Raw genomic sequence first — 19,414 nt, 5'->3', positions numbered from 1 at the left:
GTGGCCACAAACCAATTCTAGTCAAAAGAATGGGAATGGGAGGAACATGCACCATTTCTTAGGCAAGCTTCTGAAGAAGCTGGTAAGTGTACTCCTTGCTGTCTTTCCTTCTCTACTGGCTGCATGCAGAAGAGGATGAGGCCTGAGAAGATGGCAGAGACATACGTGGAAGGGGTCTGGCTCCAGGCCTGACCAAAGGGAACAGCCAAGGGCACTTTCCTGGGACTGTTGTGTAAATAGATGTACCATTCTATCATGGTTGAGGCATTCTATCTCCTGGGGTTGGGATGAGGGGTGAAGTGGGGGGGTGTCTAATTGTTACTTCAGTTTAGCATAACATAGACTGAAATGATACCCATAAATCTCATAATACTTTGATTCTTTTTTTTAACCATGATCAAGAGCTTAGTTCCAAATTATTAATTTTTTTAAATTTGACAATGTCTTATTAGATACACAGGGAAAAACTGCTATTAATTCTGAATTTTTAAATATTTGAATATGTGATTGTAATAGTATGCTCAAAATGCTACAAAACAGAGGAATTTGCTTATTAGGTAACAAAATATGACTCTCAAAATGTTATGCTTGCAATATTTTTCTCTTTTCAGAAGATTCTGACTGTTGTGTTACTTGTCTTCATGTTCATTCTGCACTCACAAAGACGAAAGAAGAAAAAAATGATTGTTTCCCACCATGAGCTCCAATTCCCTGAGATACTTATGTAACTGTATAATACTGCCAACTGAACAAACAGCTTCAATCATGTGTCTGTTCATATCTCCAGGCAAAGTTTTGTTCTCCTTTCTTTCTTTTATAAATGCATTCCCTTCAAAGGATGCATACCTTAGTGGATAAACAATCTCCATGGGAGAACAGGAAAGCTAGCTATTTAATATGTGTGGTTCAGTGTTAGGAGGTGTGGAGTCACAGTAAGTAATATTTTGTGATGATACCAACACTAATAAAGATGATGACATTTTCATGATTAGCTATGTTTTTTTGTAAAGGAAAATTAATGGATAGGACTATTCAGTCTGAAGGACGCATACAACATGCTGACAAAAAGAACTGGGTTTCAGCATAAAATGGATATGTTAAGAGACAGTATACATCTGCACCTAACATTATGTGTATATTTATATGCATATCATTCATCCAGAGTTTTCTTTTTACCTACAAGTTGGAATGCATTTCCTTCGTACCCTATTATAAGCCCATTTAGTCACATTTCTGTCAGATCCTACTTGCGTATGCAGTGTTGAAGAAATCAATGGTTAATAAATGTGCTTGGAAATATATTTAGAGATAACTAATTAACTACCGTATCTGATCATAGATGTACAGTTTTACTCTCAGAATCCAAAAAGAAAGATAGCCTGACCTATTACATACATATACAGAAAAAGAGAAATAATTATAGAGCAATCATGTAAAAGAGCCTGGTTCATTACTCTTGAATGGATACACTATAGCCAAAAAAAAAAAGTTATAATAACTATTCAAAAAATTCTACTGCAAAGGAAATACTAAATGAGGATGGAGAATCAATCTTTCCATTTTAAGTGCTATTTGTGACCACTCCATAGGCTTGGGGCACTGGCCCAGTCCCATAGCAGGCAGGGTGGCAGGACCCTCAGAACTACTGCGCCTACCCTCTTGGGGGTACTGCTTCAGCTGGCCACAGGCACGCTTTTCATTTGCAGCAAGTTGGTCTGACAAGCAGACTGGGAGGACAGTAGAGATGGAAATACCCATCAAGTACAGATAAAAAAAGTATGTTCACCTTGAAAAATATAAACAAGAATTTCAGGTAATAATATATCTATAATGTACAGGGGTTTATCTATTGAAAAATGAAAAGAATACAATCACTTTTTTCTCATTAATAATTTTCACAATCTCCTTTACACTCTACACCAACCTCTCTCCATAGTCCAATATCTGTACACTTCCTACATCTATACTTACTTAAATAATAAAACTTCATGTCCCCTGAATGAATATGAAATATGTCAACATTCCCCTATCCCCCCAAACTTCTCCCTATTCAGCCAGTTTAGGGTTTGTTTTACAAATCTATCATGTGGGTGATCTCAGCAATACTTTGAAGTTCCATGCCTATTAAAAGAGAAGCGGGATCTGGTGTTCTAAGAAGAGAAATAATGGCAGTGCATGGCTACTATTTCATGTGTTTCTGACTATGAAATAAATCTCACTGTTTTAAAAGAAAAATCAGGACACATATGCCAAAGTTTAAAAAAGGCAAACTTAAAATTTAGAAGGTAAAAGAAACCACGTAAAACCTTGCCAGAGGTTTGTGTTTTACATAGAGAAGCAGTGGGGACTTCACAAAGGAAATCTCTGCACTTTTTATTTCTGGTTCAGAGGATTTACATGTTTTTTCTAATGATCCCAGCCTTCAGCACTGGGTAATGTCTCCCAGTCCCCAGCTTAGTGCTCATGCAAAATTGAAGCACTTTGGAGGCAGTTTTGTAGCTGCAGATGAATCTCAATGTGCAGGAAAAGGCATAATGGCTGTTTAGCACTTGCTAGGAGAAGCTGAGGAAATCAGGGGGAAAAACCTATTGAACTTAAGCCATCTGGGAAGCCAACTGAGAGCAACTGCATTAACAGTGTGTTTACACTCCCATTGTGTTGCTAGGCCAAGCAGGTGTGTGTGTGTGTGTGTGTGTGTGTGTGTGTGTGTGTGTGTGTGTGTGTGCGCGCGCGCGCGCGCGCGCGCTCGCGTTGGGGGGGGTGTGTTTAGGAAATTACCAAGTGATATTCTTTTGATTATATTAGCTATTTTGGTTTGGCGTTGGCAACTACATAGGAAAAGAATTTTCTTGAGCGACGTGGTTATGAGAATTTTCAGGTCTCCATGAAACAGGACAACTGCTAGCATGCAGAGGTTGGCAAGGATGCCATGGGCATGAGGAAAATGAGTGGCATGCAGGAGCCTGGCTGAGCAGTTCTTTTCCTGTATCTGGCCCACAGTACAACGCAACAGATTGGGGGAGGCGTCAGAAAGCTGGTAAAGAATACCAGGGAATGCTTTCATTCCCTGTTACATTTGTAGTTCACTTAGAAAAATTGATCAAACGAGGGACATTAGCCAGGTATATGGCTTCACTTTCAGTTCCCGCCACCCCTACTCACTGCTTCCATCATCATGGCCTTTTTATTTTATGGTATTTAACAGGCTATTTTTTAGAGCAGTAATGTTTCCCAGAAAAACTGAGAGGAAGGTACAGAGATTTCCCATATACCACCTGCTCCTACACATGCATGGCCTCCCCTACTATCAACTATGGGGGTACAGTTGTTACAATTGGCGAGCCTGCAGTGACACATCATTGGCACCCAAAGTTCAGAGTTTTCATTAACATTCACTCCTGCTGTTGTGCATTCTATGGATTTAGAAAAATGTATGCTATGTATCCATCATTATAATTGCACATGGAGTAGTTTTATTGCACTAAAAAATCCTCTATGCTCCACCTATACCTCCTTCCCCTCTAACTCTTTTTAGATCAGCAACCACTGACCTTTTCACTTCTCCATTGTTTTTCCTTTTCCAGAATGTCATATAGTTGGAGTCATACAGTATGTAGCTTTTTAAGCTGCCTTCTTTCACTTAATAATATGTGTGCAAGTTTCCTCCGTATCTTCTCCTGACTTGACAGCTCATTTCTTTTTAGTGCTGGATACTATTCCATTGACTAGATGTACTACAGTTTATTTGTCCATTCACCTGCTGAGTGACATTTTGATTGCTTCCTAGTTTTTTAGGCAATTATGAATAAAGCTGCTATAAACATCCATGGTTTTGTGTGGACATAAGCTTTCAATTCCTTTGGGTAAATACCAAGAAGCACAATGACTGTATCATGTGGTAAGAGTATGTTTAATATTGTAAAAATCCTCCAAACTCTGCTCCAAGTGGCTGTACCATTTTGCTTTCCCACCAGCAATGAATGAGAGTCCCTGTCGCTCCACAGCTTTTTCAGGATTTGGTGCTGTCAGCGTTTGGATTTAGACCATTCTAATAGGTGTGCAGTGGTATTTCAATGTTGTTCCAATTTTCATTTCTCTGATGACATATGATATGGAGCATACTTTCATATGCTTACTTGCCATCTGTATATCTTCTTTGTGAGATGTCTCTGAAGGTTCAATGCTCTTTTGAACTGCCATATTACGTAGCTTTTTCCTGACAGATGTTTGGTGAGCACAGTGGGATGAATGGTGGCCCCTCAAAAGATATGCCCGCACATGAATCCTCACAATGTGAATGCTACCTTATTTGGTGAAAGGGTCTTTGCAGATGCAATTAAATTAAGGATCTTGAGATCCTGGATTTTCCAGGTGGGCCCTCAATCCAATGAAAAGTGTCCTTATAAGAGACACAAAGAGTAGACAGACACAGAAGAGAAGATGATGTGAAGATGGAGGCAGAGATTGGAGTGATGTGGCCACAAGCCCAGGAATCCCAGGGAAGCCACTAGAAGCTGGAAGAGACAAGGAATAGATTTTCCTCTAACAGCAGTTCTCAACCTGTGGTTCGCAACCCCTTTGGGGGTTGAACGACCCTTTCACAGGGGTCGCCTAAGACCATCGGAAAACAAAAAGATATTTACATTACAATTCATAACAGTAGCAAAATTACAGTTATAGAATAACAATGAAAATAATTTTATGGTTTGGGACCACCACAACATGAGGAACTGTATGAAGGGGTCGCGGCATTAGGAAGGTTGAGAACCGCTGTTCCAGAGTCTCCAGAGGGAGTGTGGCACTGCTGGATTTCAGACTTACAGCCTCCAGGACAGAGAGAATATAATTCTGCTGCATTACACTACAAATTTCATGGTAAATTATTGTGGCAGCACAAGGAAACTAATACAGTGAGTATGACTAAGGGCATTTACTTTCTGTCTCTTCAAAGAGAGGACTCAGGAATCTGACAGAACGGTGAGAAAAAAGCTGTCTGCCATGCAATGTTTTTGTGGGTTCACAAATGCAGCATGGAATGGGTGTGGGGAGGTAGACTTTCAGGCTCTAACTCATTTCAAACAGCGGGCATCACTGTCTAGGATCATCAAGGCAGTAGCTATAAAAAGATGCATGTTACTCACTCCCTGCCATTCCTGGAATTGCCTTGTACAAAACATTCCCCTGGGTTTTTTTCAGGTAAATTTTAATTCACTCAAGCCCTAGAGCTCCCCTCTCTTTCCTCAGGAGACTGCTATACCTCAGCCTGAGAAGTTTAATATGCAGAGACAGGCGGAAGGATATTGAAGAAAGCAAGGACTCCCTGCCATGTAACTCTATACCACAGAACTATCAAGGGGTTTCATGAATTTGTTCTTATAGTCAGAGGAGAACACGAGCAAATGGTAAATCTCTCTCTCTCTCTCTCTCTCTCTCTCTCTCTCTCTCTCTCTCTCTCCCCCTCCTTCCCTCCCTCCCTCCCTCCTTCTGTCCTTCCCTCCCTTTCTTTGCCTCTCTCCCTCTTTTGCAACCCTTAAAACTGTGATCTTAGGTGCATCAGGTCTTAGTTACATCTTTGCTTACAGCACCATGTAAAATATCTGGGCCATGGTTTTTGAATAGCACGTCTATATACATCCTCACTGCTGCGTTTTCACAGCAGTGTCTCCTCTTGCCCTGGTTTTCAAGCCTGGCCACTTAGCACTACTAGAGAGCTTAAAACAAAAACAGACAAAGAAATAGCTATGCACTGTTCCCAATTAAATCATTCTCTCGTGGAGGGGGGAGGAGGAGCAGGCCATAGGTGTTTTCAAAATCCTGCCCTCCCCACGATTACCAAACGAAGCCAGGGTTGACAGTTAATGCCCTAAAAGTTCCTTGTTGCTCTTGCCTTCGTGTTCTTGGAAATTTCTTCCAAAACAGAGTTTTGAAATCAGGCTAAACCCTAGATGAAATCAGAAGTGAGTCCATGACTTCACTAATCTGAATTATTTTTTATTGCTAGATACTGTACTTCCTACAAGCTGTGCTTGATTTTTGGTTAGACCCTGATATTTTGCTAATTGTAGCTGTCATGTTATGCATGCTGGTTTTGTGTCTCTGAATAGTGCTTTTCAGAGGAATTGGTGAGAGTGGGCATTTCAACAGTTAGTCTGACGAGTGTTCTGAGAATCCCTAGTTGAGGGATTGATGGTATTGGGAGAGAAGACTAAAGGATCCAGTGTGAGTCAAGTCTTCTCCCCTCAAGTTTTAGCATTAGATTATTCATTGATTGTGGCATCTTTAACTAAAAAATTCTCTGTTGTGTTGTTAAAAGTGACCCTCAAAAATGTTGGGGTAAGGGAAAATAGCACTAGAATTTTGAGCCAGTTATTGAGAGAATATTAGATAATAAAATTTAGCAATGCAGAGACTCAAACAGAATAGATAGCAATTTATGACATCACAGAATGAAAAGGACAACAACCTGGGTCATCATCTCATAATTATCAACCAGGTTTATTTATATTTAGCACAATAGGTACAGACATCAAAAAAGAACACTTAAATTTTGAGAGAAAGCCATGCTCTTTAGAAAGCTAACTCTCTCTTTTAAGCTGAAATTTTTCTTAAAATTCCTTAAACGAAGTGATTAATTCATTTCATATTAGAATCCAGAACTCTATTAGCTATATACCTTCCTAGGAAAATACACCAGAGACTCTCTTTAAAACCCTCACATGTTTTAGCCAAAGGTTAGATTAAAAATATGTTATGGCTTTTAACACTTGTGCTATTCTCACTTTGAAGTGGGCATATTAAAACTCTAAGCCACAGCCTATGTATGGTTGCTGGGCACATGGGCAAAATTGCTATAGCAACACAATCACTAGTTTTGCTCCTGAAATGCCCTATTTGGATAGCAAGTAATCTAGATGAAGAATGAATGGTCCCTGGGCCCTTGTTTTTTCTTGTAGCCTTTGTGTGGGCCTGGGGGCGGGTAGCATTTGATTTTCTCTTTCCTAAATTTGGGAAAACACACACACACACACACACACACACACACCTATGTATGTATTTATATATCTGCTTATACACAGTCTTAATTAAATTGTAGCAATCAGGGCTTTTATCTTAGCTGTGAGAAGCAAAAGGAGTAATGCATCACAAGTAACCTTGCCCTAAGTGTTAATTGGCAGGGGAGAATTCCTTTGTATTCATTACATTAACAACTCTCGCTATATATAATTTTAGAAACTTTCTGTTTGCCTCTAATGAAACACAGCTTACTAAAATTGCATTGAAGGATGTCATGTTTTCTTGCCTCTACTTTAAAATCATGTTCTGGACTGGATCTGTTCAATAAATATACACTATTAAAATTTTCTATACAGTATGCAATTCAAACATTAAAAATCTTCCCCATGGGACATAGTTAAATTAAATTACACAGTTCTTCAAATATGTTTTAGTCAGGGTGTTTTGGAACATGTGCAGGGTCTATAACATTGATATTTGCCAAAAATGAACAAACAACAATGAACATTTCACAACGATTGAATAAAAACCAAAGAAATCCAAATTTTCAAATACTCACTTCTGTTTGCAAGTTAGGAAAAGAATGAAAATAGACAACAGATTTATACACAGTGAGAGAGCCCAAACCACTCAGTAAGTTGAGACTATCTTCATGTTAGAATGGAATGAAAGCAACAACAAAAATCTGAGCTCTGGAACTCGGATCCAACCATGTTTTTATAATTGCAGCTAAGATTATACTGGCTACGTTAACGCAGGTGTTTAACTACTTAAAAGTCAAAGTGAAATAAAGGATCAATTGTGAGCAGGAACAAATGAAAAATACGAAAAAGGATATTTCAAGGTAATTGATATTCTATTATCACTAACTACTTTTTGCTAAATTATCAGATTCACTCAGTGGAAAAGCCTTCAATGTACTAAATGGATCCTTGCCAATTTTTTATTTTTATTTTGGGGCCAGCCTCATACTCAAAAGAAAAATTGTAAAAGTTTCTGGTATGGAAATAAGTACCTCTGAGAAGGAAATCAATAAAATAATTAATTTATATTTCAGAATCATTTATCTTCATTGACAGATAAATATATTACAGATGTAAGGCTCTACTCTTGCAAAGGCAATATTCCCATTGATTTAAAAAATTTATCCCAAATGATGGAATAAAGTTCAAATAGAATTTCCAAATTTATGCCTCATTTACTAAAATTTAAGCAAAGTTCATCTAACTTCCTTTTGACAACATTCACGCTGTTGATGAGAGCTGAGTTTAAAGTAATTATTTTACAGGGAGAATAACTTTGTCTGATGTGTGTATACTTAATGTGTAAAATAAATCTTATAGAAGATTATGCTATCTTTATGTATTCCTCAAATTACCTATTCATGAAATATTCCAAATAAAAACATCATCAGTATGTCTCACTAAATTTTAGTTACCCACATTTAGTTCAACAGAACAAACTTTTATTGATCATCTCCTGTGCTTAGTGCCTTATGTTATAAAATTCAAAAAAGACAAAGCTTTATAAAACTAGGCCATACCATACCCTTCCAATCTAGTTGAAGAGACAGAGATTTTATATATTATATATGAATGTAACTCTTTTAAAAATAACATGATACTGAATTACAAGAAATTGTCATTTTTGTACTTCAAAAATGGTTGAATATTGATAATTTCCTATGGTTTAACCTAATACATACAATTCACACTTATGAGTATAATGAAAATGGAAGCACAAACAAGAGAAATGTGGACATGTTTACATATGACTTGGGGTATTATAGAAAGACTCACCCATGCCATTGCACTTGAGACACTTCTTTAAGAATGAGTAGGATCTTAACAGAGATGGGTTAGGGAAAGTATGATACAAAGGATCATTAATTCATACAACACACATTTATTGAGCACCTACTAAGTACGCAACACAAAGTTAAGCATTGAACTAGAATAGTGAAAAAGACAGACATAATCCCGATTTCATGGAGTTTTACTCTTTAGCACATAATGATTAGACTGAAGAAGAGAGATAACTTGAGAAAAGAGACCTGATAAATTATCTTTCTTAAATACCCTTTCTAAGATTAGTTAGAGGTCAGGAGGTGACCAGACCTATTTCCTAAAGCTCCATATGACATAAGTCTACTAAGTTAGGATAAAAACAATTAATTATACTCAATTTAATGAAGAACATGCCAGTGATTCATTGAATTTAAATGATTGCTGTAGTGTCACAACTTAAAATGTCTATGATTCTAAGACACAAAAAGTGCAAAGATGTTTGCATTCATTTAATAAAATTTAAACAAATCTCACCTAATTTCCTTTTGAATATGTATGAACAACATTTCCTAAATAATGTCCTGATGTGACATTAAGGTCTCATGATATTTTAATAGGGGTTCTGTGAAAAAGAGTTTAGTTGCCAAATAATATGAGGTTAAAAAAGTTTTTCACTGCAGAACTTTCCTGGGACTTTTACATACACATTTAATGTATTCTTTTCTCCAAAAGGGGATTGTAATTATTGCAGTTTCCTAAATTAGCTCACCATAAAGCTTTTTATTTGTTTGTTTTTATTTTGTTTTGTTCCCCAAATAGCACTTATGAGGCCCTGGTGGTTCACTGAATGACGTTTAAGGGGGAAAACCCTCATATACAGAGCATGTGGTGGGGCAGAACCTATTAGAACAAAGTTAGAAAATTTGATTAGGGACAGGTTGTACTGAAGCTTTTAAATATATGACCAAGGAGGATGTGCTTGATTCTGTGGACAAAGGGAAGCCAAGGGTGCCAGAAAAATGTATACACATTTTAAGAAAGGAAAAAACTGTATTAAAATTGTAATAATATATACCGATAACAAAAGATGAATACAAGTCACGTTTGACTTCTGCAATTACAAGAAGTGCTCAAAGTGGTGACCATCAGTATAATTTTAATACAGTTTTTTCCTTTCTTAAAGTGTGTATACATTGTTTTGCACCCTCTGTATGTTAAAAAAAATGGAAAGAAAAACTCATGTAGACCTTTAGGCCTACAACTACCTGAAGAATGGATTGCTGAAAAGAAAGGACAAAACCAAGAAGATATAGGAGGCTATTTGAATAATCTAAGAGGTATGTAATAAAGGCTGACACAAAGATAACAGCAGCAAGAATTAAAAATAGGAGGCTGTTTGGTGGGAGAATTCTGAGAAGGAACTGGCAGTATTGGATGATCACTTTGGCATAAGGGATAAAGCTGAGATTTCTATTTTTGGTGACGGGATGGAGAGAAGAGTTATATGAAATAGGAATACAAGAGGAGAATTTCTTTGTGTCACTCTTGCAACACATGGGGACCTGAGTGAGCACAGCATATTTGTGAGAATTCCATTTTCAGTAAAGGCAATTGACTTAAATTTGTGCCCAATTATAGCTTCTCTTCATCAATTTCTCTCTCTCTCTCTCTTTCTTTCTTTCTTTCTCTCTTTCTTTCTTTCTTTCTTTCTTTCTTTCTTTCTTTCTTTCTTTCTTTCTTTCTTTCTTTCCTTCTTTCTTTTCTATTAAGGCTCATCCTTTGCTATTTAGTTGAATGTTTAATACCATCAAGAATAAAAAGAATCAAATCCTAAGCACTACCTTAACTTAGTACTTTAAAGAATCACAGAAGGTTACATGGGAAAAACCTGACACAAGTCAAGGAAGGCAGATGAAAGCATGAAAGATAAAAGTTTAGCTGACCTGCACCAGATTTTTCTTTCCCGAGAAAAGAGGTAATGCTATTAAATAGCTCATTTTCAGTCTGTTCTGTGTTCAGTAGATTTGGCAGAATTTAGGAAGACACTGGGTACACTGGCCAAGAGCAAAGGCTTTGGAATCAGAGCCCTGGGTTTATAACCTGGCTCTGTCACCGCTTAGGTATGTGGCTTAGGTATGTGAATCAGGGCCAGTTACTTCCTTTATCCTGCTGAGCCTCAGTATTCTCATTTACTAAAGAAGAAACCCAAAATTATCTCATAAGATTGTTTTTAGGATTAAATGACCTACTGGGTTGTCGGAAAAGTCATGACGCATTTTTGCAATGAAAATCATAGAAAAAATATGTCATGACTTTTCCAACAACCCAATAATACATATAAGGCATTCAGTATAAAGCTTGTCATTCTTTTTATTGTTGTTGTGTTAGTCCTATTGACATTATTCTGCTAATGTGAAAATAATTAAACATGAAAAGGGAAAAATCTCAGGAATTATTAAAGTTTTAAACCAACTGAGGTTTTCTAAACTCCCTTGCTTCTTCATAGAGGGGAGGGAGTATTTGCTTTTTGATGGTGAATCTTAGGTACCATGGAAACAAGGGTTGAAAAGACTTCAAGTAAATAGGAAGCAAACAGCCAAGCCTGAGCTTTTCTTAAAAATAAAAAATTTTCTTAACCATACAATTTTGAACAGATCAAGAGTTTAACAGAATTCTGAATGAACACAGGTACTTATTAGTATATATTACCAAATCAAGAGCTTCTTATTGAAAATTTCTAAACCATCTAATATATACTGTTTTTCTGTTTTTCATATTACATATTTGCAAGAAATGCAAATGTGGTTTCAATGATGGAAAGGCAAATAGTACCAGTAATGAATGATCTTTAATCAGTACATTTTATGATCAATGGTATAGCTTTGCTCAGTGAGTACAAATAATCATTTGCTTCATACATCAGACCAAGGAAGTTTATTTAATGCCTTCCTAATTTAAAAGGAAGAATTTTGTGAGTTGGAGAAAAACTTGTGTTCCTTTCTTCAGTTTTATTGTTTTATGGGTTTTTGATGTGAAGGTAAGTTTCAGGGAGATTTTAGTGAATGCAGTTGATTTTTCTTAGTTGCAAGGCAATGTACCTGATTGCCACTAAACATGCCTCCAATATCATTATTCCAAGGTGGAAGTATGAATAAAAAGTGAACTTGTTTGCAATGACTTCTCTCTGTCTTATCATCTGAGAACCAATTTGATTTTTTAAATGTCAAGAAAATTTCTCTGACTTGCAATGCATTTCAAGATAATGTATTCTAACATTTTGTGTGATTAGGAACCAGTAAGACCCCTACATGACAATAATTGTACTATTTTAAGTGGAGAGTTGAGGACCAAAGTTGCAGGTGAATAAAGCTTCAGAGGGGGAAAGAAAACAAACAAAAAACCCCAAAAAACAAGCAGTTTAATTTCAATTTTATTCACAAGGTTTCTGATTTCACAGGAAATCAAGGAGCTCTAATACTAGAGAGCTATAAAATTCCCCCCAATATGGTACAGATTGGAGATTTATGATAGCAGGCAAAGAAATGCAAGAAAGTGTTTTGGGCTTTTATTTTCAGGTTTCATTATTTATAATGAAAATAACACATTCACAAGATTGAAAAAAAAACCAAAAAAAAAAAACAAAGAATAAAAAAAAATTCTCCTGTCACTCCAGATTCTGAGATATCAGTTGCTTGATGCATATTTCTCCAGGAAATTCCAATGCATAGACAAATATATGTGCATTATCTTTCTGTGCATAATGAAGCTATATTATGTGTAGTGTTCTGTACTTTAGTTTTCGCTTAAAATTTTTATCTGAGAGATTTTTCTACAGCTACAATATGTGGAGAAATCTCAATGCTTTAAGAAGCATCACAGTATTCCAACCTAGGGGTGAAGAGTCCTTGACATGCTACTGCAAAAAGATGCGAGGGACAACCTTGCATGCAATCTTTGTGCTCATTTGGAATTTTATTTTTAGATAGTTCCTAAATTTGTAATTACTAAAGAAAGGGTATATACATTTAAATATTGGTAGGTATTTTCAAATTGTCCTTCAAAAAGATTGTACCAATTAGCAACCTCATCAGTTAAGTATGAGATATTCTCTGGCCCACTCCTTCACCAGCACTATATGCTAACACCTGTTTTCATCAAGTCAACATCCTTAGGTGCTTATTTACCATTTGCATTATTTTCCTGTGTCTCTGTGTTCAGACTCTGCTCAGTTTTCTATTGGGTTGCTGATCTTTTGCTTAAATATATTCTGAGATAATTGTATATTAACTAAATTAGCCCTTTGATTAACATATGCCCACAGATATAATCAGGTTTAGGTTTTTTGTTTGTTTTTTTGAGGGGAGGGAGGCTTTGTGGTTTTCTTGCTTTGACTATTTATATTTAATAATGCTTTCTTATAAGACTTCTCAATTTTATCTTCATTAAAAAGGCTTTGGGCCAGCCAAGTGGCACGATGGTTAAGAACTGGCTTGGGATGCCAGAGGGCCCTGGTTCGGATCCCACATATGAGGGCCAGTGACACTGCCCTCCACAGCTAAGATGCTGAACAGCAGCTCAACCTGGAGCTGGGCTGCTGAGAATCGCATGCGACGGCGTAGGCTGCAGCCCCTGTGGCAGTGGGTTGCCATGGGCTACCGTATGTAGCCAGCAGCCAGCGTGAGCGGCCAGCAGCCGCAGTGAGCGGCTGTCCAGAAGCCGGCGACTGATCTGCCTGGCCTGGGAAGAGCGCAATGATGGTGCCAACTTGGGCCAGTGAAGCAACGTCCTCCACAACTAGACTGAAGAACAAACAAACAGCAACTTGTCTGTTCCCCTTCCCCCAATTCCCCAATAAAAATCTTTAAAAAAAAAAAGCTTTGCCCACCACTGAAACCAACCAACCAACCAAACAACGAACCAATTTTCTCCTAGTGATGATGATGATAATGATCATGACATTATGCCCTGACATCTAGAGTTTATGTTAGTCTAAAGAATGAGATACAACCCAAGCTTTATTTATTTATTTTGTGCTTTCCCAACTGCCTACCTCGTGGGTTGAAAAATCATCTTTATCACATTGTAAAAAGCCTTAGGTGTTTGAATATTTCCTGGTCTCTATTTTAATCCATTAATCTATGTGTTTTATACTCTGCTAAGATCAAACATTTTTAACTTCTTCAGCTTTATAATACATTTATAAAGAGCTGAGTTTCCCTCATTATACTACTATTTCAGAATTCTTTCAGCTACTTTAATAAATTATTTTTCATATAACATTGGTGACCTTATGGATTCATTTATGAACAGCAAGCATTTTAAAAAATATTGTTTTCCTAGCCAAAAACAAGATGCATCTGTCCTCTTATTCAAGTCATTGTATTTTTGGCCTCTGAGTAAAATTTAAATTTTTTCTTTCTAAATTATGCAAATTTCTTCTTAACTTTATAACTACATATTTTCTTTTACACTGTCTTTTTAAATGATATAATTACATTGGCTAGTATGTTAAGAACAATACCAAATAATACTGTTATCTGTGGGTATCTTTGCCTTTTTGCTAACTTTAAAAGTAATACATCATCTGGATGCTGACTTTCTTATAAAGTTTTGGATGAAAATAAAAGACAGCAAAAAGGTATATTATATTCCACTCCATCCATGAATCTTAGGAGATTCAAGTATTGGTGCTACCAAATCTACCCTTAGCTCTCATCTATTCCATCCTGAATTTGAATGAAAACATGGCATATATGAGGTCTGCCAATTATGTTCGCGAACTCATCCTAGAAGAAGTGCTACACACCTCATTGTTGAATATCACTATGGTCACCTTCGAAATATTCCCCTTGGGAAGCTATGCACTGATGCCAGCACCTAGTCCACTCTTTGAAGCAAGTTTGGAACTTTTTTCTGGGAAGGCTGTCAGAGCTGTCATTGTATTAACCTTGATGTCCTGAATATCATCAAAATGTTTTCTTTTCAATATTTCCTTTATTTTCAGGTAAAGAAAGAAGTCACTGGTGGCCAAATCAGGTTAGTGGGGAACGTGTTCCAATACAGTTATTTGTTTACTGGCTAAAAATTCCCTCACAGACAGTGCCGTGGGAGCGAGTACATTGTCATGTTGCAAGAGCCATGAATTGGCAAAAAGTTCAGGTCGTTCACGTCTTTTTCATGCAGCCTTTTCAGCACTTCCAAAGAGTAAAGTTGGTTAACTGTTTGTCCAGTTGGTACAAATTCATAATGAATAATCCCTCCGATATCATAAAAGACTAGCAAAATCGTTTTGATTCTTTATTTGGACTGACGGAATTTTTTTGGTCATGGAGAATTAGCTGACTTCCATTGTGCACTTTCACGCTTTGTTTCTGAGTCGTATTGGTACACCCATGTTTCATCACCAGTGATAACACAGCCCAAAACATCATCTTCCCTTTCCAAAACGTCTTTGCAAACTTCGATTCTCCTTTGCTTTTGTTCTTCTGTGAGCTCCTTTGGGGCCATTTTTGCACACACCTTTCTCATGCCAAGGTTTCCAGTTAAGGTTTTCCTATCACTGTTTCTCTATTGATGTTCACTTGGTCTGCTGTGCTTCTCACAGTCAGCCGACAATTTTGATGCAAGGTTTGATGAATTTTTGTAGTGTTTTTGTCAGTTTTGTTTGTTGCTGGTTGCCCTGACCTCTCTTCATCAGTGATGCATTCTCTCTCCTCAGAAAAACATTTAATCCATTTGTACACTGCTGTTTTCTTCATGGCATTATCCACATAAACTTGGACTAAATGTCCCTGATTTCATTTCCACTCTTGCCAAGTTTCACAAGAAACTTAATGTTTGTTACTTGCTCTAATTCAAGCTCAGACATTCTCGCGACCGCACACAAAAACACACAACAATAACTAACACCACTCATCAAGACACCACATATTGACATGAACACAGCTGTGAGACACTGATACACCAAGGTTATGAAACCTTACCGAGGTGTTTGTACAATTCTGCCAATGTAAGCGCACGGTGGCAAGTCTGAGAACTTAATTGTCAAACCTCATATTTCATTTGCAGTTGTTTTGAACAGTATTTTTAAATACTGGTATGTGCAATATTAATTTTATGTGAAAATAATAAAAGTATGTTTTAGGGAAATAAGGTATATATATAGTGCCAAAAAAGGATACACATTTTAAGAATGGAAAAAACTATTAAAATTGTAATACTCAATATATACCAATAACAAAATATTAATACAAGTCACGTTTGACTTCTGCAATTACAAGAGGTGCTCCAAGTGGTTACTATTAGCGTCCAGACACTTCTGATTACAGCGAAATACTGCTTGAGCAATGTTGACCAAAGTGTCCACTTGTATACATTTTTTTTGTACCCCTGGTATGTGTGTGTGTGTATGTATAGATTATATATATATATGTATATATATATACATATATATATAAAATATATATATATATATATATTATATATATATATATATTTTATATATATAAAATGAAACCAACATAGAATGAAACTGTGAGAGATGCTCAATATCAGAGCAGTTTGAATTTTATTTCTAATCTTCCCATATAGGCATTTTCATTAATTTAGTAAAAACAGGCCTAAATATGTTTGTGACTCTCATTTTAGCTTTTATGATTCCTTTGTTTTTCCTCTTACCGTTAAAACTTCTGTGTTTCAAATCTTTACAGATAAATGAGCTAAAACAAATAAAACTCAATTTACTTGAGATTCTGAAGACATCTGGTGAGGTTATTTTCTGAGTAATTAGACTAAGAGGTGGGGCAACTCCCTGAGGTCCACTACCGTATAGTTGGCTACCCAGTTATTTCCACAATCATCAGCTTGCATGCAGTGAGCATATTGATTCACAAATTGACAAACTATTAGGTAGAGCTGCCACCTGATTGTCTCAGACCATTTGTGTTACATAAGTATAGGCTTCACATGCCTCTTCTCAGTCCTCTCACAGTCTATTTTATTTCTTTATGTCCCATCACCTCAATATACTCTTTATGTTTTTAGAGACATTGTGCACAGATCTCCCTCAAGTGCTGGTCTTGCTCACCCTTGGTTAATCCCACATTTGGATACAAATATGAATTAATTACAATTTGGATTTTGAAAACATGTATTCATTTTGGTATGTAGAGATATTCATGAAGGAAAATGAAGATATTTAAATGCTTCCACTTTCGTCATGTATGTCACTATTTAGCTTGGAAAAACTGATTAGTGAAATGTTAATATTTAAAGTGTATGTCTCATATATTTTTAAATCATCAACCTGGAAGGGATCTGAAAGTTCAAATTGCTCTTCTCCCTGCTAGAGAGCAAAGACACTTAAACCACTGCATGTCTTTCCAAATTAAAACAATTCTAGGAGATTCCACAACTATCTTATGTTACCCACCGTGGGGTAAATAATTGCTAACAAGAAAAGTTTCATTTGTAGTTAATCTAAATTCCTCAGGTTATTAAAATCCACTTCATCCTTTCTATGCCTTTAGTAGTACCCTTAAGGATTATATTTACAGAGCAGCAAAGTCAGGAGCGGTAACCATGCCAGGATTCAGATGCACTCAGGTGGTGGCTACACTCAACACTGCTCCTGCATCCCACACTATCACTATCTCAATCACCCTCAAATTAACTTTAACTAAGGTAGGTAGTTAGGATTCATTTCTAGATATTTTAGGGATACAAGATCCTTTGAATCTACAACATTTATAAATTGCTTTAAAAAAATATAAGGGGAAATGATGCATGTGAATTAACATTGGAGAGTCGTAGAAACAAGCACAGTTTACCCTTAGTTAAATATGTTCACCAGCCCCAGGATATTTAGACCTGACCTGACACCAGACTTGACACACATATGAAATTCAAGGGCAGCTTTTACTAGGACATTTAGCATTAATTCAGTCTATTCATTCTCATTATTTATTTTCTTAAGCATGAGCCACATTTTAACTCCATACAGTCCAACAGGAATTAAATCAGGAATTAAATTTTACTTTGCAATGCATGGAATGAGATCACCAAATCTTAACCAAACAGATTCAAAACACTTTGGTGAAGAACAATAACTTCATTTTCAATTTCAATAATTGAATGAATAGTATGACAACACACTACAGTAGTAAGTGAATCCTAAATAGCAGTCCAAATGCAATGGTCAACTCACCGGAGGTTTCATCTACTCTCTCATCTACTACGTGGTCCTTCTGATGAACCCATTCGCTATTACACTTGAAGTAGATCTGGGTGGCGGGGCTGGCTTTACAATACAGGTTCACAGGCTTATTCTTCACAATATAAGCTTCTTCAGGCTCAATAAGAAAATGTGGCAGAGGCTCAGGTGGATCAGATGGAAAGGTTTCTGGCAGTTCATGAAAAAAGTCGTCGTCTGGTGAAACAAGAAGAAAGTGGGAAACATTCAAAAACATGGTAGCCACTTGCCTTTTACTTGTGACTCATTTAAAAATAATGCCTCAAACATGATCTAATTAGGCAATCTGAGTGCCTGCTATGCACCAGGCAGTGTTAGATCTATTGACTGCTCAATTAAAGATTTAAATGATCATTCTCATTTCTGTGCATGGCAAAACTCAACATCAGGGTGGAGAAATATCTTGCCCTGAGCACACAGATAGTAAACAGCAGAACAGCGATCAGAACCTAGGTTTGTGTCCATCAAAAACTGTGATGTTCCCGATATAGTATACTACACCTTCTCACCACATGGTGTTATTCTTGAGAGCTGACAAAAGCAGAAGCAACTTCATTAGAAAAATTTGTTTGAAACATATAAGCTCCTAGGTAAATTGTAACTCCTTGGCAAGGAGTGGAGAAGGAATACTAGAAACATGGATTAAGGATCACATTTATAATTTTTTAAGAATGCCACTGCATGAAATATTCATTCATTCAACCAAAAATATGTATTGAGCTTAAAGTTATGCTAAGTACTGGAAATACAGATGATAATGTCAAGTCAGCTAACAGTAGAGCTGCAGTAGAGCCTAGAATCTAGCAATGTTATTTGGTCTGATTTTGAAATTATACCTCAAATGTCATATGTGATATGTGAGTAGTCAAACCTATTCCCATTAGAATATTACTGAGTATTGGGGGAGGGGGGTTGTTTCTGTGTGAAGGGTGAAAAGGATAACTATTGCATTGTTCTGTACACCTGAAACTAACAATAAAAAAACAACAACAACAACAAAAAAGAAGAATATTACTGAGTATTATCATGAAGAATAATAGCCTCATTTTTTACATCACTGAAAATTACCAAATATATTGTTCCTTCCCTGCTGTTTCAACACCAATGAGTAAACAAAACCTAAAACCACTTGGGATGCTTGCACACTTTGAGGTATGTTTTTCTTTAATTTGGGCTCTGTATGATTCCAAATTTAAAAAAGAAATAGAAAGTGCTAAAAGTGCCTTTTAAAAATCCTATTATCATATTTCACAAAAATCAAGGTAAAATGAGTCTTCCAATACAATATAAATAATTTAAGCCTGATAATTCTCTTCCATGAGAAACAAAAGGGAATAAAAGTATCATTAATTCCCTAGGTTGA

The 19,414-nt window shown here is 36.5% G+C and overlaps 1 protein-coding gene across 2 annotated transcripts in view; it reads right to left on the bottom strand.

Moving 5' to 3' along the window:
- UNC5C (unc-5 netrin receptor C) overlaps positions 1–19,414 on the bottom strand; it is a 395,582-nt gene that overhangs the window by 146,304 nt on the left and 229,864 nt on the right. For both annotated transcript variants that reach the window (XM_019647544.1, XM_019647543.1), the window contains exon 2: positions 18,007–18,228. In XM_019647544.1, coding sequence (XP_019503089.1) covers positions 18,007–18,228 — 222 coding nt within the window. The remainder of the gene's footprint in view (positions 1–18,006; positions 18,229–19,414) is intronic.

This window comes from Hipposideros armiger, unplaced genomic scaffold, assembly GCF_001890085.2.
Source record: "Hipposideros armiger isolate ML-2016 unplaced genomic scaffold, ASM189008v1 scaffold_112, whole genome shotgun sequence".
Taxonomy (NCBI): domain Eukaryota; kingdom Metazoa; phylum Chordata; class Mammalia; order Chiroptera; family Hipposideridae; genus Hipposideros; species Hipposideros armiger.
The sequence above is the reverse complement of the archived record's forward strand: the minus strand, read 5'-3'. Positions and strand labels throughout refer to the sequence as shown.